At 51.2% G+C, this 25,669-nt stretch overlaps 9 protein-coding genes across 9 annotated transcripts; 4 read left to right on the top strand and 5 right to left on the bottom strand.

Annotated features, from left to right (window-relative positions):
- Positions 1–635: 635 nt before the first annotated feature.
- KD926_007748 (Sec62 family protein translocation protein) lies at positions 636–1,924 on the bottom strand (the record flags this gene model as incomplete). Its single annotated transcript, XM_053100629.1, has 3 exons — positions 636–806; positions 864–1,420; positions 1,492–1,924. 3 exons carry the CDS (start codon positions 1,922–1,924, stop codon positions 636–638), a joined length of 1,161 nt encoding a protein of 386 aa, XP_052955785.1.
- A 529-nt stretch (positions 1,925–2,453) lies between these two features.
- Positions 2,454–4,229, top strand: KD926_007747 (Lectin C-type domain protein; the record flags this gene model as incomplete). The annotated part of the gene is made up of 1 exon (XM_053100628.1): positions 2,454–4,229. The coding sequence occupies one exon, from the start codon at positions 2,454–2,456 to the stop codon at positions 4,227–4,229; it is 1,776 nt and encodes a 591-aa protein (XP_052955784.1).
- A 1,526-nt stretch (positions 4,230–5,755) lies between these two features.
- Positions 5,756–6,240, top strand: KD926_007746 (uncharacterized protein; the record flags this gene model as incomplete). Its single annotated transcript, XM_053100627.1, has 2 exons — positions 5,756–5,851; positions 5,908–6,240. The coding sequence occupies 2 exons, from the start codon at positions 5,756–5,758 to the stop codon at positions 6,238–6,240; spliced, it is 429 nt and encodes a 142-aa protein (XP_052955783.1).
- A 584-nt stretch (positions 6,241–6,824) lies between these two features.
- Positions 6,825–9,133, bottom strand: KD926_007745 (uncharacterized protein; the record flags this gene model as incomplete). The annotated part of the gene is made up of 3 exons (XM_053100626.1): positions 6,825–8,648; positions 8,701–8,805; positions 8,960–9,133. The coding sequence occupies 3 exons, from the start codon at positions 9,131–9,133 to the stop codon at positions 6,825–6,827; spliced, it is 2,103 nt and encodes a 700-aa protein (XP_052955782.1).
- A 337-nt stretch (positions 9,134–9,470) lies between these two features.
- On the top strand, positions 9,471–11,214 carry KD926_007744 (NADPH-adrenodoxin reductase; the record flags this gene model as incomplete). The annotated part of the gene is made up of 3 exons (XM_053100625.1): positions 9,471–9,776; positions 9,840–10,274; positions 10,333–11,214. 3 exons carry the CDS (start codon positions 9,471–9,473, stop codon positions 11,212–11,214), a joined length of 1,623 nt encoding a protein of 540 aa, XP_052955781.1.
- Positions 11,215–11,545: 331 nt separating this feature from the next.
- Positions 11,546–12,004, bottom strand: aspf13 (allergenic cerato-platanin Asp F13; the record flags this gene model as incomplete). The annotated part of the gene is made up of 1 exon (XM_053100624.1): positions 11,546–12,004. One exon carries the CDS (start codon positions 12,002–12,004, stop codon positions 11,546–11,548), a length of 459 nt encoding a protein of 152 aa, XP_052955780.1.
- Positions 12,005–14,687: 2,683 nt separating this feature from the next.
- KD926_007742 (fungal specific transcription factor domain-containing protein) lies at positions 14,688–16,963 on the bottom strand (the record flags this gene model as incomplete). Its single annotated transcript, XM_053100623.1, has 6 exons — positions 14,688–15,171; positions 15,247–15,494; positions 15,556–15,990; positions 16,042–16,214; positions 16,267–16,401; positions 16,450–16,963. 6 exons carry the CDS (start codon positions 16,961–16,963, stop codon positions 14,688–14,690), a joined length of 1,989 nt encoding a protein of 662 aa, XP_052955779.1.
- Positions 16,964–17,020: 57 nt separating this feature from the next.
- On the top strand, positions 17,021–18,550 carry KD926_007741 (uncharacterized protein; the record flags this gene model as incomplete). The annotated part of the gene is made up of 6 exons (XM_053100622.1): positions 17,021–17,042; positions 17,096–17,271; positions 17,323–17,852; positions 17,955–18,070; positions 18,130–18,195; positions 18,264–18,550. 6 exons carry the CDS (start codon positions 17,021–17,023, stop codon positions 18,548–18,550), a joined length of 1,197 nt encoding a protein of 398 aa, XP_052955778.1.
- Positions 18,551–19,331: 781 nt separating this feature from the next.
- KD926_007740 (guanine-nucleotide dissociation stimulator CDC25) lies at positions 19,332–25,589 on the bottom strand (the record flags this gene model as incomplete). Its single annotated transcript, XM_053100620.1, has 12 exons — positions 19,332–19,580; positions 19,638–19,791; positions 19,936–20,040; positions 20,095–20,336; positions 20,403–20,635; positions 20,684–20,767; positions 21,189–21,515; positions 21,570–21,786; positions 21,861–22,686; positions 23,659–24,589; positions 24,637–25,250; positions 25,315–25,589. 12 exons carry the CDS (start codon positions 25,587–25,589, stop codon positions 19,332–19,334), a joined length of 4,257 nt encoding a protein of 1,418 aa, XP_052955777.1.
- Positions 25,590–25,669: the final 80 nt, after the last annotated feature.

Genomic DNA, 25,669 nt, shown 5'->3' with positions numbered 1-25,669 from the left:
CCCGGCGAGCAAGATGAGAAGTGACTCTATTCCATGCAGGGCAAAGAGTCAAAACTTGTGATAAACGGCTAGGAGATATCAAGCGCAGAGCGGATGTCTGATTTCGGGTTTACGACTACCGTGGGTCTAACGCGAGTTATTGTGACGATGGTCAACATCCTTCTAGGTTAGGACGTTTGGTTGCAGGTTGGGGATATGTCCAGGCAGAATAGGTAGTGTTCTGGGGAAGTTTAGGTATGTTTCTGTAGCTCTTGTGTTTGGCCTGAGAAATGAGGATCGCGTTCAAGCAGACCTATTACTACGCCAGTCCTATGCGGTTACAAATAATATCTAGTAAAGAAATATCTTTCATTGCAACCAAGAAGCTCATCATGTTACTTGCAGAGAATTTTAAACCCATGACCCGAATAAAGACATGCCCTGAAAAAACGCGAGTAGAATCAACAACATAAAAGGGAATAAGACAAGAGGTAGAAATAAAGAAAAACGAAAAAAAAAGTGCACCTGGATGATGAAGTTGAAAATAAAAATAAAACATCCAGTGTATGTATTTCTACCTTCCAGGAAACAGTCTCAGAGAAGTAGCCCATTAGTAGTTATAATATGGGATTCATTGATGCAAATGTGCGGTTCCATTACTCGTCAGCGGCCTCTTCGACTCGGGGCGCGAGATCACGCTTCACGACGCCTGACGTCTGCGGTGCAGGCGTGGCGGTTGTAGTCGCGGAGGGAGCGGAGCCCTGGGCCTCAGGTGAAGGCGTGGATGCGTTGTCAACTGAGGATTTCTTGGACTTCTTCTTCTTGTTCTATCAAGATTGGTTAATATGGAGTGTTTGTCTAGAGGTGGGCTATACGCGACTTACTTCTTGCCAGCCCCACAAAGGCTTGAAACTGTCGAAGAAACCAACATCCTCGAACAGGTTGGGGAACAGCCAGAGACCGGGAGGTACGGCAAACACGGTGATGCAGAACAGAATCAGACGGAAGATAGCCATAGCGAAGAACAGACCCAGGAGACCCATCATGCCGACACTGAGGTACCAGACACCCTGTCTCAGCATCATCGGCCACAAGGGGAACAAGACGACAGCGAAGATACCCGCCACGACGGCAGCGGCCATGGCCTTCTGCTTCCACTGGGGCCCTTCGTAGAGGAAGACGTAGTGCATCATGGGGTCGGTTTCCTGGTGCTGCTCGATCTTCACGGTCCACAGTCCCTTGGTGCGGTTCTTCGGCTTGGCGTGGTTGTGGCCGGCGTGGGGGTCAACCTTGGAGACTCGCAAGGCAAGGAGCGACAGGGGAAGAAGCTTGAAGACGTTCTCTGCCGAAGCACGGTCCGTGACGGGGGGGAGGATGGAGTTCTTTTTGGCGGCGGCTTTGGCGTAGGCGGGAGATTCAAGAGCGCGGATGGCACGTTTCACTGCGGAGATGAATCAGAGTGAGCAATGAGATAGCCGAGAGAGAGGTGAATAGACCTGGGAGGGTTCAAACCTTTGAACATATCCTTGCGCTGTCCGTCCATGATACATGTTCTCGTCTTCAGGTTCTGAGAGCGCAGGAACTGAGCGACGGCAATAGCCTTGGGATCGGGAGGATTCGACGGGTTCACGGGGACTTGATGTGTGGTCTGTTGCTGCTGGGGTTGGGGTTGGCCTTGCGCTGGCTGTCCTGGTTGCTGCGGCGAGCCTGCTTGAGCTTGTCGTTGGGCTTCAACTTGTTGCCTGTGTGCGGCCATAGCCCGCATTCTCAACTGGTTGACGTATTCTTCGGTGGACATTCCGTGCTTTGCGGCTTCGGCGTTGAGCTGTTCGCGCTGCTGTTTGGCAAACTCCTCGGGGCTCAATCCTCGCTTCGCAGCCTCAGCAGCAAACTGTTGCTGCATGGCCGCAATTTGCTGGGGCGACGGCTGGCCGGGTGTCGCCATTGTGAACAGGGATGGGAAGGTGGTTCTGAGAGTGAATAAAGTTCAGACAAAGAACGGTAATGACAAAGAGAGAGAAGGCAAGTCCGAAGGGGGGTGGAGAGTCAGTTGGGATAAGAGATGCAAGAATTTGAAGCCAGCGAGAAATCGACAGAGGGAGAGGGAGGAAGACGAAGGGATCGGCGGAGCGAAAGAAGTGGCCAGATGGTGTTTGCCCGCTCGAACGGGTAAAGTCCGGTCGCACCGCCTTCGTCTTCTCCGCATTTCTTCAGATGCGCCGCCGCCTGCTTCCACCTGCTCCTGCCTCTGCGCCAGATCGCCCCTCGGCCATGTCGATGTCGCTAACTGTGAATCCTCTGGGAATGTCCGCTCGCTGCTTGGTGCTCACTGCTCCATGTCGTTGAACTACGAACCCGAGGCGTCTCTTGTAGACGCGACTTGGATAGCGGTCTTTCTGGTGAGTTGATCCGTCACATCCGTCATGTTAATCCTCCGTAGCGCATCCTGATGCATCCTGGTGCTAACCTCTATCATGCGGCATCAGAGCGAGAGAGATGTGGCCGGTCAAATCCCGCTGAATTTCGTCACCACATCTGCCGTATCCCTCCGCGCAGCGTGTTTCGGCAATAACGTCTTCGACCGGGACGCGGCGGGCAAATGCATTTCGAACCTGCTTGAACTAGGGTATCGCCGATTGGTTGTCGACCTATACTGGTCTGTGGAAGGGCGCTCTTGGAACCTTTGTCCGGTCTCTATTCCCGATGATACGCCGGTGGTGACCCTTTCATCGACATCAACGCCGACCGCAACGCCGACGACCAACTCCTCGTCGACAACGACCGTGGACGCTGCGCATGGAACCGCGACGGTAGTTTCGGACTCTTCGGGCTCGCAATTATATGAACTCGGCCCATACAAATGCTCCGACAACCTCTACTTGTCGGATATGATCGACGTGTTCTTGGATTTTTTCAAGTCCACGACGTCTCAGTTGAACGTATATACCCGGTTTATTTCATTCAATCTGCATGCGGCCGCCAGTGCCGAAGCGCCTACTCGACCCGCGGCAAAGGTGTCTGGAACTAATCTTCCAACAACATTGGAGCGCATTGGCCACCTGATAGATCGTCGCCTCTACTCATATATATACACGCCCGAGCAGCTGGCGGATGAACGCAGCAACCTCAATGACTCGTGGTATAAAGTTGACGACGGATACAAACCTATCACGGAGTACTTCACCATCGAAGAAGATGAGGACGGCACACAGAGCACTCCTGACGGCTGGCCGTGTACGAAATATATCCAACTAGCCGAGGAAGAACGGCTACTACTTGAATATGGCTCGGTTGACCCTCAGATGGAAGAGTATAGCTTAGATGATGATCAGGACATCATCTTCCCGACAGGTTACCTTGCGGTCCCTGCTCCATTATCTATCCGGGACGACGAGATCGAAACCGGTTGCTTCTACGACGCAGAAGCCACGAAGGTATCCCAGGTGAATACCTCATGGGCCGTATCCAACAGTCTTCCCGTGCCTGAGAGTTCCAACAGGACTGAATTCCTGCGTGAGCTGTCCGGAATGGTCAAAAACGTCACTGCCTGCGGGGTCACACCGTTGATCAACGGTACGCTTCTGAACTCGACGGCCGACAAAGATTTCGAACCCTACAAGAACGCCACCCTCTCCGCTGGGTGGGCCTGGGCCATCGACGAACCGCGCGACTCTGAAGTCACCGATAACATCAACGAGCCGTCCCGCGAGCGCTGCGCCATAATGGACCTCTCCTTGAATGGGCACTGGCGTGTCGTCGACTGCGCTGAGCATAAACGTCGCGGTGCCTGCCGGGTCGGCAACGACCCATTTACCTGGACGCTGTCCGACGCCGAAAACACTTATTCTGACGCCTACGACCACGGTTGTCCCGCAAATACGTCCCTGGGCGTCCCGCGCACAGCCATCGAAAACACCTACCTGTACCGGTACGCCTCCGACAGATCCAGCATTGGTGGTGGAATGGACCCGTCGTCCTCGGATCCGAAGATGCGCGAGATCTGGCTTGATTTCAACTCCCTGGATATCGCATCCTGCTGGGTCTCCGGCGGCCCGGACGCCCAGTGCCCTTACGCATCGGATCCACAGCAGTTGGAGAAACGGACCGTCCTAGTTGCTGCCATTGCGGCAATTGTCATCTGTATCATCACGGCTTTGACTATTTTTGTCAAATGTAACGCTAATCGGAGAAACTCACGCAGGAGTAAACGGATCATGCAGGGCTGGGAGTATGAAGGTGTTCCTTCATAGTTTGTCTTTGCTTTGCCGTTGTGGCTTGTATATATGTATGTTGCTTTAATACCCGATTTGACTGCTATTTACTTTATTGATCTGTATATATGTGTGAAATTTGCCCTTTAATGCTACCTTTATTTCTTGATTCTTGACATTGATTCAAGGACTGCTCACTTATCCAAATGTGCCTGTCTAATTTGGCTGTGTGGTGAAAACACAGCAGAATCCAGAACAGGAATCTAAGGCAGAAGGCGGTGGATATTTCCTTCACCGCCTTCTCAATAATCTACACCGGAGTAGATAGTCGTGCTAGTACTCTCACCCCATTGTCCCTCACCCTTCCTGTCATGTGTCGTCACTGAAATTGGATCCAGATCCATGGATAAGCGAAGGAATGGCGGACAGAAGATCCTGCCTCAGATACCAGTGGGACCAAAGACTTATCTATTGGATTGCTAATACTTCGATCCAAATCATGAAGACTGCCAGAACTTCTATAGCGTCACTGACTCTCAGTACCAGAAGAGAAGTCTCCGTAGCAGCCCTCAAATAATTTTCCGAGCTCATAGCCTTACACGTCAAGCTAATTCCCCCCATTTATTTTCGCCTGTTCCAGTCTATCATCGAGGCTAGGAAAGAGACTCATACTCTTGTCCAGAGAATCGTCGCCAACAATCCAGACCCACGTATCCAGGGGGGTAATGATTCACACAGGCACTGGATCAATGGCTTGACCGAAGCTTTCAATATGTTGGGGGAAGAGGCCTGGCTGTCAGAGCAGAAAAATTCTAACGCATCGGACGAAGACCAGGAGGAGATCATCTTCGCGGCAAGTTCTCCACGCCCAGCCTGGACGGACCTTCTGGGATCACTATGAAGACGAAGACGTTAGAGAAAGTGGAGACAAATACTTATGATGCACAGGGCACGTTCAAGAGTAAAAGAGTCCATGCAGTTCTAGGCCAAGCTTAGGCTACTTGTCGACAATCCAGTACCTGCTGAAATTGAGCTGAACAGACAATTAGCTCCCCGCACTGTTACTTTGCCCCCCTAGTGATGCAGAAGATTCTTGCAGAGGGGCGTCCTGAACCAATGGCATCGAACTTCAATGTTGGGAAAGCCAAGGTAGTGAGACAGCAACCAACAGGGAATGAGACTTGGCGATTTAAGGGTTCACCACAATGGACTGGACTCTCAAATAGCATCTACATCTACAATGATTGCTTATTCTACGCTAGGCCACCCAGGCTCAGACTGCAACCGTGAACAGGGTGCAGGATGCAATACTACCGAAATCTCTGCACTTGGACCTATCCAACCAGATGATTGTCGGCTCCCACTACGAACGGAAATGATTTGCTATGTTTCTACGATCGCAACCTGCATGCATAAGCTCTCACTTGCCAAGTGGGACTATCCATTCTTGTTTAGCTCAAGAACTCATACCGAGCTGAGGGCAAATTCATTTTAATGATTTAATCAGCTAACTCCCCCTCTTTCTTTCCCTCAAAATCTCTCATCACACAATCTCGATCTCCAAAATGCGTGGCTTTCTACTCATATCCACTCTCCTCCTTGGAGCAAGCGCATTGCCCCAATCCACCGATGATGAATTTGAAATTCTGAAATATCGCAATGTAAGTTGTTCCACACCCACAGGAAAAGTCCTGCGTATAGTTAACAATTCAAACAGTGGGATCTCCGCCTCTCCTTACCCGGCTGCACCCCGAACACCACGAATCTCAAACTCTCGCTATACCATCGCGGTGGAGTCTACACCCGGGACTGCGTCTCCTTGTTAGAAGACACCGGACCGGACGCAAAGCCCGTCAACCTGAGTCGGGTGGATACTGTGTCATGGAAAAACAAACGACTGAACTACGATCTCTGCTTGTATCCTAGTGCCGACTGCTCGGATCAAAATAGCAAGGCGATCCGAAATGGCTGGGAGGTTTGCCTGCCGTATGAGGGATGGGAGGGATATCGGATTGTGGAGGCGGGTGATACTTGTACGGTGGAGGTTTAAGTAAACCTGCCAAGGGAGGGAAGATTGGGGATAATTATCGTTGGTTGTTCGGATTGGTTGTGATAGCAACTACCTAGGCCTATATTTATAATTGAAATGAGAATATCGTATATATACTGAAGTCTATGCTTTGCATGTTACCCTACTATAGATACCCCAGTCTAGAGTCACGTCTGTTGAAGCGGACTAGAGCAAAAGCTTTGAAGCCACTGCGTCTTCTCCAAATGACTTAGGAGATGCCAGGTAAGCGTTCAAAACTAATAGGGAGACTACGAGAATTCTGGAAGAGACTTTGGAAATTGCTCTAGGAATTCCAATTTGTATAGATAAATACATACATACGTACATAGAGAAAATCTGAAGAACCAAGAATCAAACCAGTAAACACAGGGGGGAGGGAGTATCACAGAAAATCACAAATCAAAAATCAAAAGTCAAACCGTAAAACCATTCGTTACAAAATCCAGCATAAGGAATCCATCCATCCATCAATCCGTCAATCAAGCATTATATCAAATGAAATCGTAAAATCTTCATCTTTCTTCTTTTCGTTCTCGTATCTTCAATCAAGGCAGAGAAGAGGATCAAAGACCAGCAAATCGAGCCCATCCGGCAGCGCGAGGCGTCGAAGCATCGTTATTGCTAGGATTCGACTGCGCCACGCCGCCTCGTCCTTCTTCAGCCATTTTCCCGCTCACGTCGCGTCTTCGGCCCACGCCTAGACCTGCAATATAGTTGCCATACGACAACGAGGCTCCCTGACCGACACGACGACCGAAGTCGGCGCCGGAGTTGCTGACGACGCGGCCTTTGCGGTCGCCGTCGGGTGTGCCGAGAGAATCAGAGGGCAGTGCGAGGGGTTCACCGGTGACGGGATCGGTTTCGTCGTCGTGTTGCTTGAGGGCGCCGTAGGCGTTGACCTTGGGGGATTTGGGCTTCGGACTCTTCGTCTTCTTGCCCCAGAGGCCGTGGGATGCGGTGGGGGAGGTTGGGGAGGTTGGGGCTCTGTGGTCGCTGACGTTGCGCGGGATGTTTAGCCCGAAGGTGTTGTTTTCTTCGAGCTCGCCGTAGAAGCGGTTGTTCTTTGCGGGAATGTTGTCGCTGGCGGGGACGGAGACGGGAGGTGTAGGGGAGAGGTTCGGGACTTCGGTGAGCGCCATGCGAGCTGAAACATTGTGCGGGTGGTCGGGTATTTCATCGAAGATGGGCTGTGGGGTGGGCGGGTTGAGAGCCAGCGGGTTGACGCGAAGGTCAGAGTCGTGGTGGTCATCGTAGAGATCGTCGTGGTCTGCATGGTCTTGGAATATGTGGATGTTGTGGTCTCCGATGTCTTGTTCGGCGGTATCGTAGAAGCGAGTTGGCTGGCGGGTGTCATTCGGGTAGTCGTCGTGGCCGTAGTATTCGTGAACGGGGAGGGATTCGTATTCTCCATGAGCGTCTTCTTGAATTGTCTCACCAACGTTCCATCCATTACGCTGTCCGGGGTTCGTCCAGTCCGCGACTCCACCATTCGATCCACCGGAGGCGGTTCCTCGGCTGTAGACGGACGATGGGTCTCGAGGGGCATGGGCCTGATTCTCGTTCGGAACCACATCTACCGGGGAAGGGGACCGGTCGGAATACGTGACCCAGTTATCTGACGCAGGACTCACACACTGGGATCTGTTCGGGAAGTCGGGCGAGGGTTCGCGCACGGGAGCTCCATACGGCACACTCGATGTAGGTCTTGCGAAGACGTCAAGGTTGTGCTCCGGAACCTGCTCTGTCATGTAATCTGTGGGGTCGGCCTGATTTTCGAAAGGCATTGGCGGCATAGGGGACACCATACGCGACAGGCGATTCGAAGGCTCGGACAGCTGAGAGTGTCTCTTCTCCGTCATGATAGAACCGCTCTCCGAGGACTGACCTCGAGTGTGCATGAACGCCATTTTCCGAGGCGGCCCCATAAGCGGATCTTCGGACATTGCGGAGTCCAGGGTAGACTGGCTAGCATGCTTTTCAGCAAGCTCGGACTTGGTACGCTTATGAGGACGGGCTGTCAGATTGTCTTCCAAGGGATTCATGTCCGGTGGCAGTTTGGTGATTTTGCGAAAGACGACTCCAAGGTAGATGCAGATCCCCAAGGAGATGAGATGGAAGCCGCCGTTGACCACGCTCAGAAAGAAGGTGACTTGAGAAATCTTGGTCGTGATATCGAAGTCAGAGCTGAGCATGGTGGTCCAGTGATATTCGTCCTCAGTATATTGTTTGTATGCGAGGAATGCGGTAAAGACATAGAATGGGATAAGTCCTAGGTCCAAAGTCGAAGCGAACACCATGTAACTAGCCTGGGAACCGGGAGGTCTGGAGACGGCGGAGCGACAAAGGTGATAGATGCCGTAAAGAGTGTGCAAGATTGCTACGGCGGGCTTCAGGTAATTAGCGCTTGCTTCAATCCGAATGAGACGATGTAAGACTCACTCCGACGCGAACAATCCATATGACGCTGACGGCCGCGTTCTTGATGACAATGGCGCAAAACAGAGATCCAAGGGCCCCCAGCAACATCAAGACGCGAAATCCTAGCTGTATCTTGCGCGTAACGATTATTCTGGGCTTCGTCCTGCGACTCATCGGAGTCCATCGCGACTTTCCATCGGGGATATTGTTATACTTTCGGAGAAAAAAGAAACGTGGTTAGCATAAATCATCTGCAACAATCGGACCGACGAATACACACCGAATCAGGATGTCTATTGAAGTTGACTAACGGGCCTTTGGGCTGCGGCTTTGACTTCGGACGAGTCCAGCTCGCTTGGGTCACGGCCTTGGGATTGAAAGGATGGTCTGTCGGGCCATGGAAGCTGTAGGCCGACGGCGCACCGTAAAGGAATGGAGGCGAAGATCCCCCCATGATGGTGGTGAATGAAGCTTCAATTGAGCTTGAGCTTATCGAAGCATCCACCCCACGCCAGAAGCGGGGAGATCAAAACTCGATATGAAAATGAAAGGAATGCTGGAGAGAATAGATTGCAAAAATGTGGGTGAAGGAAGACGGAGGGCACGAACCATGGAACGACGGAATGTCAGAAGGCGAGCGTGCAGGAGGATAGATCCGATGCTGTCAACAACCCGATTGTCGGCGCGGCAACCGGCCCCGATAAGGTCACGTGCTCTGCCGTCATGGTTCTCGTCCCGCGCTCTCCGTCCGTCGGTTCTCCGACTGCGCATCGCAATTCATTCGTATCACCATGAATGTCCAGCGCGCGCCCTATGTCTGCGTCCAATGCTCGGCGCAGGCATTGCGCGCTCCCCTCCGCCGCTCGTACCGTCGAGCTGTCCCGCAGTTGACCTGGCAGCGACGTCATAACAGCCACGCCGTCCAGACCGATCGGCCATTTCGCGTTGCCATTGTGGGGTCGGGACCGGCGGGCTTTTACGCTGCATACAGGCTGCTGGGAAAGGTGGACAATGCCGTAATTGACATGTACGAGAAGCTCCCCGTTCCCTTTGGTTTGGTGAGATACGGGGTAGCGCCGGACCATCCGGAGGTCAAGGTATGCGATCGTCTCTTCTACCTGTGTTGGCGGCCCTCTGACTCATGCTCCTGTGATGTTTAGAACTGCGAAGAAAAGTTCACCGAAGTCGCACAGTCGCCGCGATTCAACTTCATTGGAAACATTGAACTGGGCCAGAAACTTTCCCTGCAGGCACTCAAGCCCCATTACGACGCGATCTTGTTCTCGTACGGAGCTCCTAAGGACAAGGAGCTTGGGATTCCCGGGGAGAAGGCCCCCCGTCACGTTTACTCAGCTCGAGAGTTTGTCGGCTGGTACAACGGACTTCCAGAACATCGTGATCTTGCCCCCGATCTTACTGCCGGAGAGAATGCTGTGATCGTTGGGCAGGGTAATGTGGCGTTGGATGTTGCAAGAATTCTACTTTCAGATGTGGACGCTTTACGCAAAACGGATATAGCCGATTATGCGCTGGATGAGCTGTCTAGAAGCAAGATCAACCGGGTGCGAGTGGTCGGCCGACGAGGACCGCTGCAGGTACGTGCAAAGGCAACCGATACTCGTTTGGGTCGCGGCTCTAACCTATGTTTTGCAGGCTGCGTTCACGATTAAAGAGTTGCGGGAATTGCTGCAGCTTCCAGGCGTATCCTTCGACCCTGTCCCACGAGAGCTGTTCCCACCAGACGACGTGATTGCCGCTCTCCCCCGAGCGCAGAAACGGCTCGTCCAGCTCCTAGCTAAGGGATCGACCAATAGCCCTAAAACCAGCCCAAAGTCCTGGTCTCTGGATTTCCTGCTCTCGCCCGAATATCTGAACTTTTCTCCATTCAATGAGAATCAATTGACCCACGTTAGATTCTCATGCAACCAACTCGACCCGTCGGATCCCCATTCGCCCAGCGCGAAAGTCACGCCCAAATACATACCGAAGCTGAGACGCCCAGATAGACGCATGCAAGCCGATATTCTCGCCAATACCTTTTTCCGCAGCGTTGGCTACAAATCGCTCCCCTTGAACGGACTAGAGGAGCTCGGGGTCCAATTCGATACGACCCGTGGGGTGATTCCCAACGATGGGTTCGGACGAGTCACGAGTCCCAAGAATACCGGCGATAACGAAGAACTACCAGATGGATCGCTCATCTCACATCTACCTGGGTTGTACTGCGCCGGATGGGTTAAGCGCGGTCCGACCGGGGTCATTGCCACTACGATGACGGACGCGTTTAGCACCGCTGACGCCATCGCGGCGGATCTGACGAGCAAGGGCCAAGCGTCCTTGCTGAATTCTCCGGGCCAGAGCACCGGTCTTGGCTGGGAGGGCGTCCGCCCCGAGGTCCAGGGACGAGGCCTGCAGGCTACTTCCTGGGAGGATTGGCAGCGTATCGACGCGGCGGAGCGCAATCGCGGACAATCTCAGGGTAGAAGCCGGGTCAAGTTCGGTCGCGTTTCAGATATGTTGAATGAGGTGGGCTAAGTTCCACTCTTATGAACATTAGATTTTGGTATAGAGCGATACACTGTATATGTATAAAACGTAATTAAAGTACCATCTCCTCGCAAGAAACGTTGTGTATGTGATACTAATAATGTTCAATTATACTATTCTCATGTAATATTAAATGTAAGGAATGGCGCTGAAAATAGACATTTGAAGTGAAAACCGAAAAACCAAAACCGTATCATCTCGTGAACTCGTTTCCATAGCTCCACCAGACCAACTGCCTAGATCGGATCCGATCCGATCCGATCATCTCATCAAACGAGAGCGGCATCATCTTGCACAACCAGGAGTCGATGGAAGTCGCCTAGAATCCACACTTTGAGGGATCAGCCAGCGCATAGGTCGCCTGCACACGACCCAGCTGGGTACCCTGGTTGTTCGTCAACTGGTTCATGGCATTGAGACCGAGGTTGAAGCCACCGGGAGCAGCGTCGATGGCAGTCACGTAGATGGTCTTGTCGACCTTGCCGGCCTTGTAGTGCAGGCTGTAGCAGTTTCCGCAGTTGGGGCTGTTCCAGCCGGGGATGGTCGGGGCGCCGCCGATGAGAGGGAACTTGGGCAGAGAGCCGAAGGTTGAGTAGCCCGCGGTGACGAGGCCGTTGACGCCGTCGGAGCAGGCGACGGTGTTCAGGGAGCTGCCGGCCACGTCGTACTTGGTGTCGTAGGAGACAGAGACCGAGACGGCAGCGGCGGTGGCGGGAGCAGCCATGGCCGGGGTGAGGGCCAGGGAGATGAGGGCGAGGGTGGAGGCGAAGAACTTCATTTTGAGGATTGGAGGATTGAGCTTAAGCTTGAGATTGAGGATTGAGAGTGGAAGATAGGAAGTGGGAGAGTTTGTTTGTTTGGAAGCTGGAGAGGATCTTGTGAATGGGTTGTGGGATTGATCTGGATGGGAGAGAGAGAATCTGGCGATGGTCGAGAGGGTTTATATAGTTGTTTCCCACGAGTCAGAGGTAGCGGCGACGACAAAAAAGCCTCATTGTCATCGATCGTATGCTGCATATTCACTGTAGCCATCGTAGTGAATGGTGTGGTTCTTTGACTTTCCCCGCAGGACGAATTCCCTCTCCATGGGTGGCGTTGAGGGGACTGATCGGAATATTCCGTATACAGGTAGAGGATCACAGGTGGACCATGCCCAACTTCTTGGAATAGCAACGGGATCAGCAGTGCAAGCTCCACGAGGTTGAAACCCGATCAATAGCAGGGGAGGGAGGGACGGCAAGTTGGACGGGGAGGTGAGACAAGCGTGGAGGCCTTCATCGGGTGATGCTCGAATGCGGGGCGGAGAAGGCGATGCGGGGGCCCTCCGGGCCAGTCACGGGGCCGCGGGCTTTGAGACACGCAGCCTTAGGCTTGTCCGCCGCTTCCCATTCAGCCTGAGGCACTGAAAGAGGCGAGACATCGTCCGTCGTATTCCGCATTCCTGAGTCCTCCGGTGTCTCCTCTATAGTCCGTATTGATTCTCTTCATCCCCGATCTATTCATAGACCACCACACGTTGGTCAGGCCATGTGCCAAGATGTCCGATCCACCTCACGCAAGGAGCTCACGATACTGGTCAAGTCTCGGACCTGTCTGGTCGGGCTAACAGTGGTGTAACCTCGTTTGTACTCCGTTGGGGCCGTTGGGCTCTCTCAATATTGGCTCTAGGTCTAACGGCTTCGACCGATCGTGGTCTTGATACTAGTAGGATGATCATCCTGGTAAAGATCGACATCCAAGCTCTTGGAGGCGGGACTAACTTATCATGAAGTCAGTCTTTCATCACAGACCCCAGTCATTGGTATGACAGAAAAACTGACAACGTTCGGTCTTGATGAACTGTCTCCTAGACTGGATATCTACGGCGTACAAAGCAAGTTCTTCCGTGCGTCCTGTCCGACAGACTCGTTCCCCGTTCGGACATTTTTGCGTCGCTACCGGAAAGTCGCATATACTGGCATATGTCGGCTCCGCTTACAGCTGTACATACGAAGTACGAATGGAACCTTCTATTTTTATCCTCGCCCTCTTCTGTCCCGAATGTCTCATATTGTACAGTTTCTGACGGCATCCATCATCCCACATCCCCTCAGTTTACACTGTTCTGGACAATGGTATGGACTTCCAAGCCAAGCCCTGAATCAATAATCCGACGCCTGCATGGAACATGCATACATTAGGCCACCAATCCATGGCTAGCTACTCCACCTTGTTCGTACTTCTCTCCTCTCTCTCACCTGACATCATATCCCCGACTCTGTTTTTGTTTGTTTTCCGCTCGGTTTAAAAGTATGGGTCACTCAGAGCGACCCAATCATGACACCGTCGTCCTCGTAGCCTTGCTTGCCACAGAGGTTCACCGCAGCGGATACCTGCAGCCTGACCTGCATTGTGTGCTTCTTTCCTCGTTGGGAATAGCCCGGGATGGCCCGGAAATCCCCTCTACTGATTGAAGGTACACTCTGCCATCGCCCATCTACGGAAAGAGAAGAACGATACCTCGGTAATCAGTGAAGCCACCGCCTGTCCAAAGTTTACATAGAGAAGGGAATAAATTTATTAGTAAAGGCCGGTGCACTGCCTGAATGGATACGGATATGTATAGATTTACCCAGAAATAAGACATGGACGCAAACGAATAAAGTTCGATTGTTAGTCAACTATAGAACCCGAAGATGTGGGCTTCCCTCATTCTACACTGTTTTGGATAATGGTACTTCCAAGCCAAACCCTAGATGATTAATGCAACGCCTAAATGGACATGCATACAGTACATATGGCCATCGATAGCCAACTTACTACTCCGCCTTGTGCGTACTTGTTTCACCAACATGTAAAAGATTAGAGAGATAAATGGATCACCTATGGGATTTCCAAACGAAAAACTGTACAGGTGTAAGGGAACAAAGTGTGACGTAGACCAGGATTACTCTAGGTATGGAACTAAAATACTGACATCACGTGAGGCTCGACGATGATTTTGGTCGCACTTTAAATGTGATCATAATGTGGCAAGTTGAGGATTGAAAAGCTACGATGGGATTGCCCTTCTATCTTAATGCATTGGAATAACTTAGCATTATATGTACTTGAATAATTATCAGTAGGGGTGGTTTGAAGATTTCCCACCGCGCTTGATTCAACGAAGTCTGGGAGAACATGCAGAACTGGAACATTCAATAACGGTCTTGTTCGTACACTGTACTTAGATACTGATTGGTTGTGGCTTAATAAGAAAATTCAAAGAGCCGACAGTTGGCTATTTTCGGCGTCTTATCGAGCACTTTCATCCAAGGCCTCTCCAAGAGAGTCATGTCAGCAATGTTTTCAAATTTCTAGAACAAGAAGGAAAAGAAGAAGGAGAAGAAGAAGGAGAAGAAGGAACAAAAAGAGAAGGAGGGAGAAGAGATGGTAATCAATGGATTAATTTTAGGACTCCGATAATCGATCGGTACATACATTCACAACAGCCACTCATTTTCATCCACCAACTCCATCATATTCTGGCCAAATGAAAACCAATTCCCAAGCTGCAGGCTGTGTTCCTCCATGGGATCCATGCCAGGTGCATTGGAATGACCTAGCCCATCGACTCTCCCAGCACCAGGCCAACCCCCCGTCGTATTCACCTCGCTCACACCAGGCACTAAATCAGCCCGAACTTGCAAGCCGAGCGCATGCAGCCGAGTGTCCATCGCCATTCGCAGTCTCGCAGACTCTCCCTGTGATACTGACGACGAGCTCCACAATTCGGTGTACCGCAGCGCAACACTTTTGAAGACTTGAAAGAGACGATGGTGTTTTGCGATGGCTCTGGAGCCGGAGCAGGCTGATTCGAGGGAAGCGACAAATGTCTGCATCCGGGTGAGATCTTCAGGGTCGCCTGTTTCGATAACGTGGCAGAATAGCGCGATAAAAGGGAAAAAGGGGACCAATAAGATGGACCTGGTTGTAGGTGTAAGTCAGGTTTTATTGTCATCTGTCAAATTTTCTGTTAACATGACGAGGGTGTATACATACCAGATGATGTATGATGTCAAGAGAATAGACCCTTTCAATTCAAGGTGTTTGACCATTGCCTCGTGCTTTTCGAGGGCGTATCTAGCTGTGGCAATACAATAATCGCTAATGGTCGTTTGCTGCGTGTCGTGTGGCATGGCGCGGTGGATGAGTGTTAACATTGACAAACGGAGGACATCACCCGACATCGAGGTGTGAATGGCAGTTTGCCGATCGTTGTCATCGATCGCGTTTCGAATCCAGCTGTCCTAAGAAACGTATGAGCACCGGGTGAACCGTGACCGGGGAATGTTTTGAAAAAAACCGTACCCTAGCGGCGTGCGAGGCGTCGATAAGGCCATGGAGCTCCTGCGACAACTCCGTAACACGGGTTTGCCGTGTGTTCGTCGGGAGAGAAAGAGCCGTTGCGCAGTATAACTGCTCATAGATTCTCCCAGCCAGGCCTGCAAGCCTCACCGTATGACCGAAATACTCCATGGCCGATTCACTCGCAGATGATGCTTTGGACAGCGGCAACGTGATGTCGTTGTCTTGGAAAGCAAAAGACCGGCCAGGTCGAAGACACAAGAACCCTTCCAGCATGTATATCGCCCAGAAGAGAAACCATTTGGAGTTGAGGGTGTTGGAGCCACTTTTCGTGCCAACTGGGCGAGTGTGAAACCCGAGTGAGCGGGCGTGTTGAGAAGCTACACCGACCATATTCCATGACAGAGATGGCTTCGAGATGTCCACCGCATAAGTGGCCTTTTCAATCAGTCGCGCCGCATTTAGTCCATGATAATTTGGGGTACTTACCCCGAGAAAGAGCGCTAGAGCGAGTTCGTGGCTCGCCCTCGTACATAGTGGCAGCTTTGCCAGTGCTGTCTCGATGTGCACTTGACACAGAGAGTAATATCTCTTGTAGTCATCCAGTGTGTCTTTCGAAAAAGGCGGGTTCTTTTGAACGAGAACAGCCTCGTAGATTAATGCTGTGGTAGAAACCGGAGTTGATGTCATGTTCAAGTGAGATGGGTCTCATACCGTATAATGCAGCGTTGGCTATGATAATCTCAGCATCGGAATAGTTGTTTGAAAAGTACACTTTCAAGAATAGGTCTGACAGGCTGTGCGACGGAAGAAGCGTTTCATAAATGGAGACCGACGGTTGATTTCCATCTATTAAAATTAATCTCATGGAACTGCACAGGGAGGATTCCAACACACCTTTCGCTTGCTGTAGAACAAAGAGCTTCTTTTCCAATGGAGGCATGTTCGAGACATCGCATCGGATGGAGGTGTCTTTTGCCAAGGGGAGCAAGGGCATAGACGATGATGCCCGCTGATCATTGGACACGTCCAGGATATGTCGCAGAGTTTCCAGAAGTCTTTCGATGTCAGAGCTGTTGGCCCCGATGGCATTGTGTAGCAGGTTGATCGCAAAGGACGAGTGGGCAGACAGTGATGATTGTCCTTCCATGACTTGTTCGTCCTCGACTGGTCCTTGTGATTCGACATCTTTGGGCTCGCTCTGCAACCCACTGTATGGAACGCTTTCCTGATAGGCCCCGCCTCGTGGAACAACCGAATGGTTGGGGACAGGCTGCTTCTCTGTGGCTGTATGATGAGATTCTGCGTTTGGGCTTAATTTGTCATATCGAATCCCGTGGGTGACAAATTTGAACAAGACCTCATTGAGGTGACGAAAACCCGGACACAATCTTCGCTTGGCCTCTTGCATGTTCTTTGGCGCATTCTCTCCACGACACTGGAATTACGACCGGTGTTTCTAGTGTTGATGCTTGGATCATTTACGTCAGGTATAATCAACCGATGATTCTCTTCTGATCCCGTGGAGCTGACAAGACTATAGCGGCCACATTCCCCTGTCAGTCTATCTTGTTTGCTCGATTCATTGAAGTGTTCAGCTTTACTGGGGATGAAATACAGCGAAAAGGGAGTTTCATCACCCTGATATGTCTCGTTCTAGCCATTGGCTCATTTGTGATCTATTTCGTCATAGGATGGTCGTCAAACACCGTTTCTCAGGTAAAGTCCTCAACTTTGATGCCGTGTATTATGACGCTGACCTTATTCAAGATCATTGACCACAAATACCGCAGGGAGATTGTCTCCAATATTCTCAGACAAGACATACAATTCTTCGACCGTCCTGAGAATACAACCGGTGCTTTAGCAAGTCGTGCAGACTCATATCCACGATCTTTATTTGAGCTTATGGGGATGACCATCGGTTTGATAATCACGGGCTCGATGGCTGTGATTTCATGCTCCATTTTGGCTCTCGCTTATGGATGGAAGCACGGTCTGGTGATTATTTTGGCCGGGCTTCCACCTCTAATGTTATCAGGCTGGGCTCGTATCAAGACAGAGGCTAAAATCGAAGATATTATTTCCAAACATTTCGCGCAAAGCTATTCTATTGCGTCAGAAGCCGTCTCTGCCACCCAGACCATGTCTTCATTGGCCATCGAACAGTCGGTCTTAGAAAGATATGCCACGGAGTTGGATCATGCAACTTGCGCTTCAAAACTCCCAGTTCTTCTCATGATGGCTCCTTTTGCATTTACACAAACCGTGGAGTATTCTTTCATGGCTTTGGGCCTTTGGTTGGTTACCCTTTCCCAGCATGCACAATACATGTTGCCTTTATTCTTTTCTAAACCCTCACAAAAAAAGCTACCAGACTGACACTCCACATCTGGAACCAGGTACGGCTGCCGACTTGTTTCATTTGGGGAACTTAGTATGACTGACTTCCTCATTGCTTTTCTTGGGGGCTTCTTCTCTGGCCAGCAAGCATCCGTTATTTTCGGGGTTTCAAGCAGTATGAGCCCCCTTCCCTCGCAGAATACCATGACGTGATGATTCACCAACCACATGTAGGCATTACCAAGGGAATATCGGCTGCAAATTACATGTTATGGCTGGAGTACCTGCAGCCGACCGTCAGTGAGACGAGAGAGAACCGTCACACCGGGCCTGGAGATTTTCAGTCCTTGGATCTAGCGAACGTCCAGTTCTCATACCCCTCAAAACCATAATCGCCTGTACTGCGGGGCATCGATCTGAATGTGAGTCCACGAAGCCTCAAGGGCTGGTCACCAACCTGTTACTGATGTTCAACGTGCATATCAAGCAAGGTCAATTCGTGGCTTTTGTAGGCGCATCCGGATGTGGCAAGAGCACTATGATCGCTATGCTGGAGCGCTTCTACGACCCCATCAACGGTGAGATCAAGATCGGGTCCACGGAGCTCACTACGATGAACCTCTGGATATATCGCAGCTATGTGGCCCTCGTTTAGCAAGAGCCTACCCTCTTTCCCGGTACGATTAGAGAGAATATCGCACTGGGTGCAGCATCGGGTAAAGAAGTCTCGGACGTTGACATCGAAGCGGTGTGCCGCGCAGCCAATGCGTGGGATTATATTACCTCTCTCCCGCAGGGCTTGAATACTCCCTGTGGTATGAATGGTCTGCAATTGTCTGGTGGACAGCGCCAACGGATTGCGATCGCGAGGGCGTTGATTCGAAATCCTCGACTGTTGCTTCTAGATGAGGCCACGAGTGCGTTGGATACGCAATCGGAAAGAGTGGTGCAGAATACTCTAAATCAGGTTGTAGCGTACAGAGACGGGATCACTATTACTGTGGCACATCGGCTCTCAACCGTTCGGCATGCGGATTTGATATGTCTTTCACAGAGGCCGTATTGTCGAGTCTGGTACACATGAGCAGTTGCTTGAAAAGGGCCAATTTTACCCACAAATGTGTAAAGCTCGGAATCTTGCATAAGGTTACCTACTTGACATCATAATCCCGACTCTTTTTTGTTTATTCTCCGCTCAGTTTTAAAACCTTGGCTTACTCAGAGCAGCACAGTTCAACTACCACGGATCATATCTTCGCGCAAGAGGGCTGCGCGAGGGTATCGTGATGGTGGCATGAGCTCCAGACCCTGACAACTGTACCTGAGAAGAGGATGAGGGGGTGGCATATGTTCAGTAATATGAAACTCCAGGAATCCAGCGATGCTGCTGAAAGGTCCAGCGCTGTGACCCTGTAGAATCGTCTCAGCTTCTGACATCAGGATTTGTGGGCTGGCCGCCAGCGCACAAAGTGCATGTCCCAGTACAAAGTAGGCTGTGGAGCTCCTGAAGAAACTTCCTTTTTCTTTTCTTTCACTATAGGGATGCGGTGGTATTTGACAAGAACAGGATGACTGGGCAAAGATTGCGATGGAGCATCCAAGCGATCGAGGAATTCCGCCGAGATGCACGCGGAATAGACGTGGAGGAACTCAGCCACCACGCCCGGTGTAGCGAGAACGTTGATCTTCAATAAAAACCAAATTAAAGTGATCCTGCTATTCCACAGCATACCACGACATACCTTGAAAAATCGGCCCAAATCATGGCTCATCTGTATCGGCCCTTGACAAAGCGAGGGGTCTGGACAAACTATCGTGCACTGAGCTGGCTGATCCAGAACATTCCTGTTGAAGCTTCGCTGTTGGGTGTGATTCTGCTGTAAGCTGCCGCTGCGCCTGGGCGAGCGCAACATAATTGAGACAATTTAGGGATCCTGGGGAGCAAGCGATCGTAGCTTTATTTTACGCCGATTGTCCAACACAGTATTTTTGCTCTTTTTGCCGAGCGCTTTCTCGCGAAAATATCGGATAGTCTCAAACGTGATGTACGCGAGGCTCGGATTTGTAGAGTGACGGGAGAAAACGCCATCAACTTGGATCTCAGAGACTCTCCGGTGTCCATAGTAGAATGGCAGGTAATTCGAGCTATGATTGGGTCAGGGTTTAGTTGTTTAGCATAGGAGGTAGGTACGACGATACCTAAGAGATTGTAAATCGTAGAGACCGAGAATGTCTGTCACATCTGAATTCTTTGCTTCCAAGGTAGCTGGGCACCGTAGCAGGGCGACCGCAAAGATGGGATTAATGCTCGGCTGCCGGTCACGCAGAGTTCTAATAGCTGACTTTGACGGTGGGACACCTCTCTTCAACTCCACCTTCTCGAGAGCGAAATCACAGTTTAAAGGTTGCAGCTGTCTCGAGGTCCAGGAGATTGGTTGGACCTAGAGCCGTTCTCCGCTGTTCTCACGCAGAATGCTTTGAATTGATTTATGCGGGGGCTCATCGACCTGACGTGATGGCTGGACTGGGGGATTTTCAACATCATTAGTGGCTTTGCGCTTCATAGGCAGATCCAATGTACGCAAATCCGGCATTTCATCGATGAACTCCACAAGGTTCAGGTAGGGATGAAGGAGGGAGAAACGCGTCGGAGTGAGAAGAAAGCAGTTTGTCTTGTTTGTTTTCGTTGAGTTAGCCGTCTCTACCCGCCATTGGCCGTCTTTGGCATGTCGGACATACTCTGCGTATCCCCGGGATAAAAGTAAACAACATCTAGTCAAGGTCCTACTTGGGTATCCTGCGGTAGGGTCTGCCGTATAAAGCACTCTAAAATATCTAGATCTGACCGGAATCCTCTGCATATAGATGATGGCTGTACGCGGTGCATTAGCTATCGTAGCAAGGGTAGAATAAATAGAATCAAACTTTGATATGGTTCCCTCTACGCAACGTGTACTGATATCAGAAATGGTTTACGGACCAATGAATTAATATCCAATAACATAGCAAGATCATGGGTAGTTTGTTGGACCGTCATTCGGTCGGCTTATAGCCAGATCCTAAGGATAACAAAGGAAATAAAAATAGTGGAGTCTAGCTTCCTAGTGGTAGCTGCTCTACAAATATTATGCATTGAAATAACTATTCCATATGTCCGGAAATCATCATTGCCCTTAAATCCATAAACCGAATGATATCAAATAAACCAAAGAAACCCGCCCTAGATCATAATTCATAACGCATATCTCCCGTCCCCAAAACGAATAAGAAGAACTTTTACTTCAAAACCATACTAGCAATAACCACAGAGCTCATATGACTCCCGGTCGCTACATATCCGACATCACTCCCGCCAGGCAAATCCTCCTCGCCATGCTGTCTCGGCTCGAGATCTAGACTCTGATCGTACATCTCATGTACGTCCTTCGCGGACTTGATGCCAGCGGTGAGGAAGTCTTGGAGTTCGGGGACGGGTAGGAAGGGATATGAGGTGACTTGGTGCTGTTGGAGGTCATGGAGGATGGTGGCCATTTTGGCGCGTTTCGTGAAGTTGATTTGGCCTGTGGAGGTGTGGTTGGGGTTGCCGTCTTCGAGGAAGGTTAGGTCGGTTAGGTAGATTCCTAGGATTGGGGTTAGTTTCGTTGGTGGCTTGGAAAGGGGAGGGATGGGCATACCGAGGAAAGGGACGCAGGGTGGTTCGCTATCGCGTAATGTCTCGCGATACTGGACAAAGTTTCTGGAGCTGCTCATGAGCTGCCGAAGATCTTCGAGACTGGCGAGTGTTCGTCGACTGACTTGGCTCCAGGTGAATCGGAGGCGGTAGACGGGCGTCAAGCCCAGGCCGGAGATGATGGACATTAAGGTGGCGAAGTTGTTAAAAGCACGGCATCCCTGGGTGACGGTTAGATGAGGACCAAACTGCAGGTTCGTATGAAGTGCAGGAAATCAAGGGAAGGGAAAGATACCTCAGCCACGTTGATAAAGTATTTCATCATCGCCACGCGCTTCTTCATGTTACTCTGCGAAAGGATGGTCTCGGCGACCCAGTTTGCTAGCTGATTGGAATGCAAGATCATGGCGTTCACTGCCGTTGAGGGGTCCGAACTATCAGGGCCTCGTTTCTGCCAACCTTTGTTCAGGCAGTCAGAGAGCTTGATGCGGCGGTGGAAACTGGATTCAAGGATGGTGAGTTGGCGCGCACACTCGACCGGGTCGACATCCAGTAACTTTAACTTCTTCATGTTCTTGGGGACCATGGGAGGTGGCGCAGAGGATGTGGGAGTGCGGATGAATCGCCGGAGGGATTGCTGGCCTTGTAAGCGCTGCTCGATGACGGTGAGGAGATGCGACGATGTCGGCGTGGCCATCATTTCCGGGGAGCTCTTCATCAAGACGAGCGCATCTCGTAGGAACTTTTTCGTGTCTTCATTATCGGGTTCCACCCAGAACCGCTCGAGCCAGTTGCGTAGGACATTGACGACTCGTAGGCGAATAGCGTGCTGTTTATGCTCCATCCATTGCTGCAGTTCTGTCTCATCCAGCTCCTCGGGTGGTTTAACGTAGAACCGTTGAACGAGCATATCAAATAGCTCTGGGGCCGTCGTAAATGTATTGAAGGTCGTGAGAAACGTCTCATTGAACGAGGAATCCAATCGGTCGTGACGCGTCAATTGCTCGACCAGACCGGTCAAGGTGCCGGATTTGACCGTCTGCTGGTTGTCTGCAAAACCGAAGACCACTTCATCTTCGTGATCGAGATGCAAAAACCACGGTAGGTCGATCGAGCCCGAGCTGGACGAGTATCGAAAAGGACGTCGCCCGGAGGCAGTAGAACACGTGGACGAATCCTCCATCGTCGATCGCGCAGGAAACAATCAAGCAGCCAAGCAGGCAATTTCATCATCAATTCCTCCAGCTCAGTACTCGAAATCTAACAGCTCGTCCGTCAGGGCTGAGACATAACGAGCTCAGTCACAACTCACAAGGCTAGGATAGGATCAACAAAGTCACCGTCACCAAAACCTCGCGCTCCCCACCTGTCTTTTCCGAACTTCGCATATTATCAATTAATCAATCTTATCACACGACCGATCCCTATCGACTCCAAGCCAGTCCGACTCTCCACCGGCACTAGCGAGGTGATTGTTGGTGCGCTAGTCTCATCGTTTGGGCCATTCACTGCCGCGCTGGTGGATCCTTCCGTTGACTCTCATTTCTTTCGTCCTCAGGTCGGACGGACACTTGCCGTACCAGGTTTAGGGCTGGGTTTCGGACGCGTCAATTGTTTTGCTCGGGCGTGGCTGCCACGAGGTGAGGAGACTCTGCTTCGTGGGTACTGGGTACGGACTACGGAGTGGTGAAGGATGAGGATGGAAAGTGGAAACAGAAAAATGTACTCCGTCGGATCTGGATACCTGAGGCTGGCTGGCTGTTCATCGGAAGTTTGGTGGGCCCATCGTTGCAGCGTGAAATTTCCTGCTCGCGCGAGCCTTTCGTCCCTTGTCTCCATTTTTTACTCTTCGTGGTCTAGACCACTGTCTACCGAGGGACATGCACGCCGGGGAATTATCTATCCGTGACAATTGTCTCTATGGAAATTAAAATATTGTCATAAGTGACGTATCCAGCGTCGTTCAACATCGCATCCATATCGTAATCCAAACCCAGACGCCAGAGTTAGGGTATCAAGAGTATTTTCTTCGTTTTCGCTTTTCCTTTGTTCCTGGTCATTGCCCTTGTTCTAAGACAATTGACTCCACTCACATCATCTCCCCCTTGTTCTGCTCCTTATCCACCCGATAATTCCTCCATACGGCGATGGCCGGGATACCCAGTGCCATGATTGCGACCGCAGCGATACATCCGTATTTCATGTACGCGCTGTACGCCTCGATAATGGCATTGCGAACGTCCGATCCCACAGGATACTCGACTTGTTTGACATATCCACCATTGTAGATCGCCAGGTACTCGCCCTTGTTCTGCGCGGGCAACGCATCGCGCAGCACCGAGGGGAAGATATTCGTATAGATGGCCGCGGAGACGGCCGACCCGACCGCACCGCCTAGACTACTTGACAGACCGATCAGCGATAACATCATGGGCACACCTTCGCGATTCGACGCCGCCATGACCGCCATGTCCTGACCGATGACGAGCGTTCCGCCGCCGAAGGCGATGAAGATCTGACACATAACGATGTATCCGATGTTGCTGTCTGCCGCGCGGAAGTGGATCATGAGCCCTGCGCCGAGGAGGATGAGAGGGAGACCGAAGCCCAGGCAAGAGTATTTGAACTGTTTAGTGACGTAGACCAGGATGCCGAAGACGGCGGACCAGAAGCACGACCCCACGTTGTAGATCTGTCCGATGTAACCGGCCATGCTGATGCTGAGGCCGAAGACGACCATGCAGAAGTTGTAGAAGTAGAGTTCCCAGGCGTAGAAGCTGAAGAAGAGAACGGCGGCGAGCGAACAGGCGCCGAGGATCGTGCGGTCTTTGAGCAAGGGGTAGTAGATGAATTGGTAGGGGGCGAAGAATCGTTCCCAGGCGGCGAAGACGAAGAAGAGGCAGACGCCGATGACGATCATGCTGATAAAGGTGGCACTTTTGTATTCGGTGTTGCCGTTTGTGGTGAGACTGAATGGGAGGAGCAGGAGAACAAAGGCGGCCATGAGTAGTAAAGCACCGATTACTGGGATAGAGTCAGCCTGTGGTCGCAATCTCTCGGGAATGACTTACCGTCAAACTCCTTGATATAATGCACTATCGACTGCACCGTCGTTCTACCGGTCGGCTCCCGTCTGTAAATATGCATCCTCTGGGCCTTGCGTTGATAGAACTTGAACGTGCCCGCCAACGGAAGAAAGACAAATGGCGTTATGATCGCAAAGGTGCCATACGCCCAGCGCCACGAGGTAGTGTTGATGAACGACTGTGCTGCGATCGGACCGGTAAAAGCCGTGCAGATGAACGGGGTACTCGCAAACCCGAACGCAAAGGCCCTGTTGCGCAAACTGGACGTATCCGCCATGAAGACATCCAAGATCAAGAAGATGGCATCGTATCCCACCCAGTAGATCACGTATCCCGCTGCGTAAGCACTGGGGTTGTTGCAAGATGCCAGGATGATCAGTCCAAGGAGATAGACACCGATGAAGACCAAAAATCCTTCGCTGCGACCCCAGATGTTCAACAGCTTCGCGACCGGCAGCTTCATCACGCCACTGATGACGCTGGCTAGAATATTTGCAGTACTGATGTCGGGCGCGGCTTCGAAAGATGCGTAGGCATTGTGGATGACGTTGGTGCTGATGGAGGATTGCAGAGCGAGAAGGAAGAAACTGAGCCAGATTCTGCGAGCATTGAATTTATCAGATCAACCAAGCCAAGCGCACAACAAACAAAAATATAACTCACAATGCATAAGTGCCGTAGGCTGTTTTCTTACTCCACGCCAGCGCCGCCGCCTCGGCTTTTTGGATGCCCAAACGTGCACCTTGGGTAACTTCCTTGTGGTGGTTCTCGGTCTGCGATTCGTGGCGATTATTTAGAGTCACCATGCTATTCTGGCTGCCGCCATTGTTGGGCGACGAAACTCGGACCTCATAATCGAGACTGTGGAATTTGGACCCCGCGACGCTCTGCGCTAGCTGCGTATTGTTGCGGCCGCGGATTAAATCGGAGACACCCATGAGGGCTGATCGGTTCTGTAGGCAGTCCCAGTCAAGTAAAGATAGTAAGAATAACTTCCAAACAACAATTTTCCAATGTT

The sequence above is a fragment of the Aspergillus affinis genome (genome assembly GCF_023601865.1).
Source record: "Aspergillus affinis strain CMG 70 chromosome Unknown NODE_47_length_219368_cov_88_841667, whole genome shotgun sequence".
Classification (NCBI taxonomy): domain Eukaryota; kingdom Fungi; phylum Ascomycota; class Eurotiomycetes; order Eurotiales; family Aspergillaceae; genus Aspergillus; species Aspergillus affinis.
This window is presented reverse-complemented; position numbering and strand designations above follow the sequence as displayed.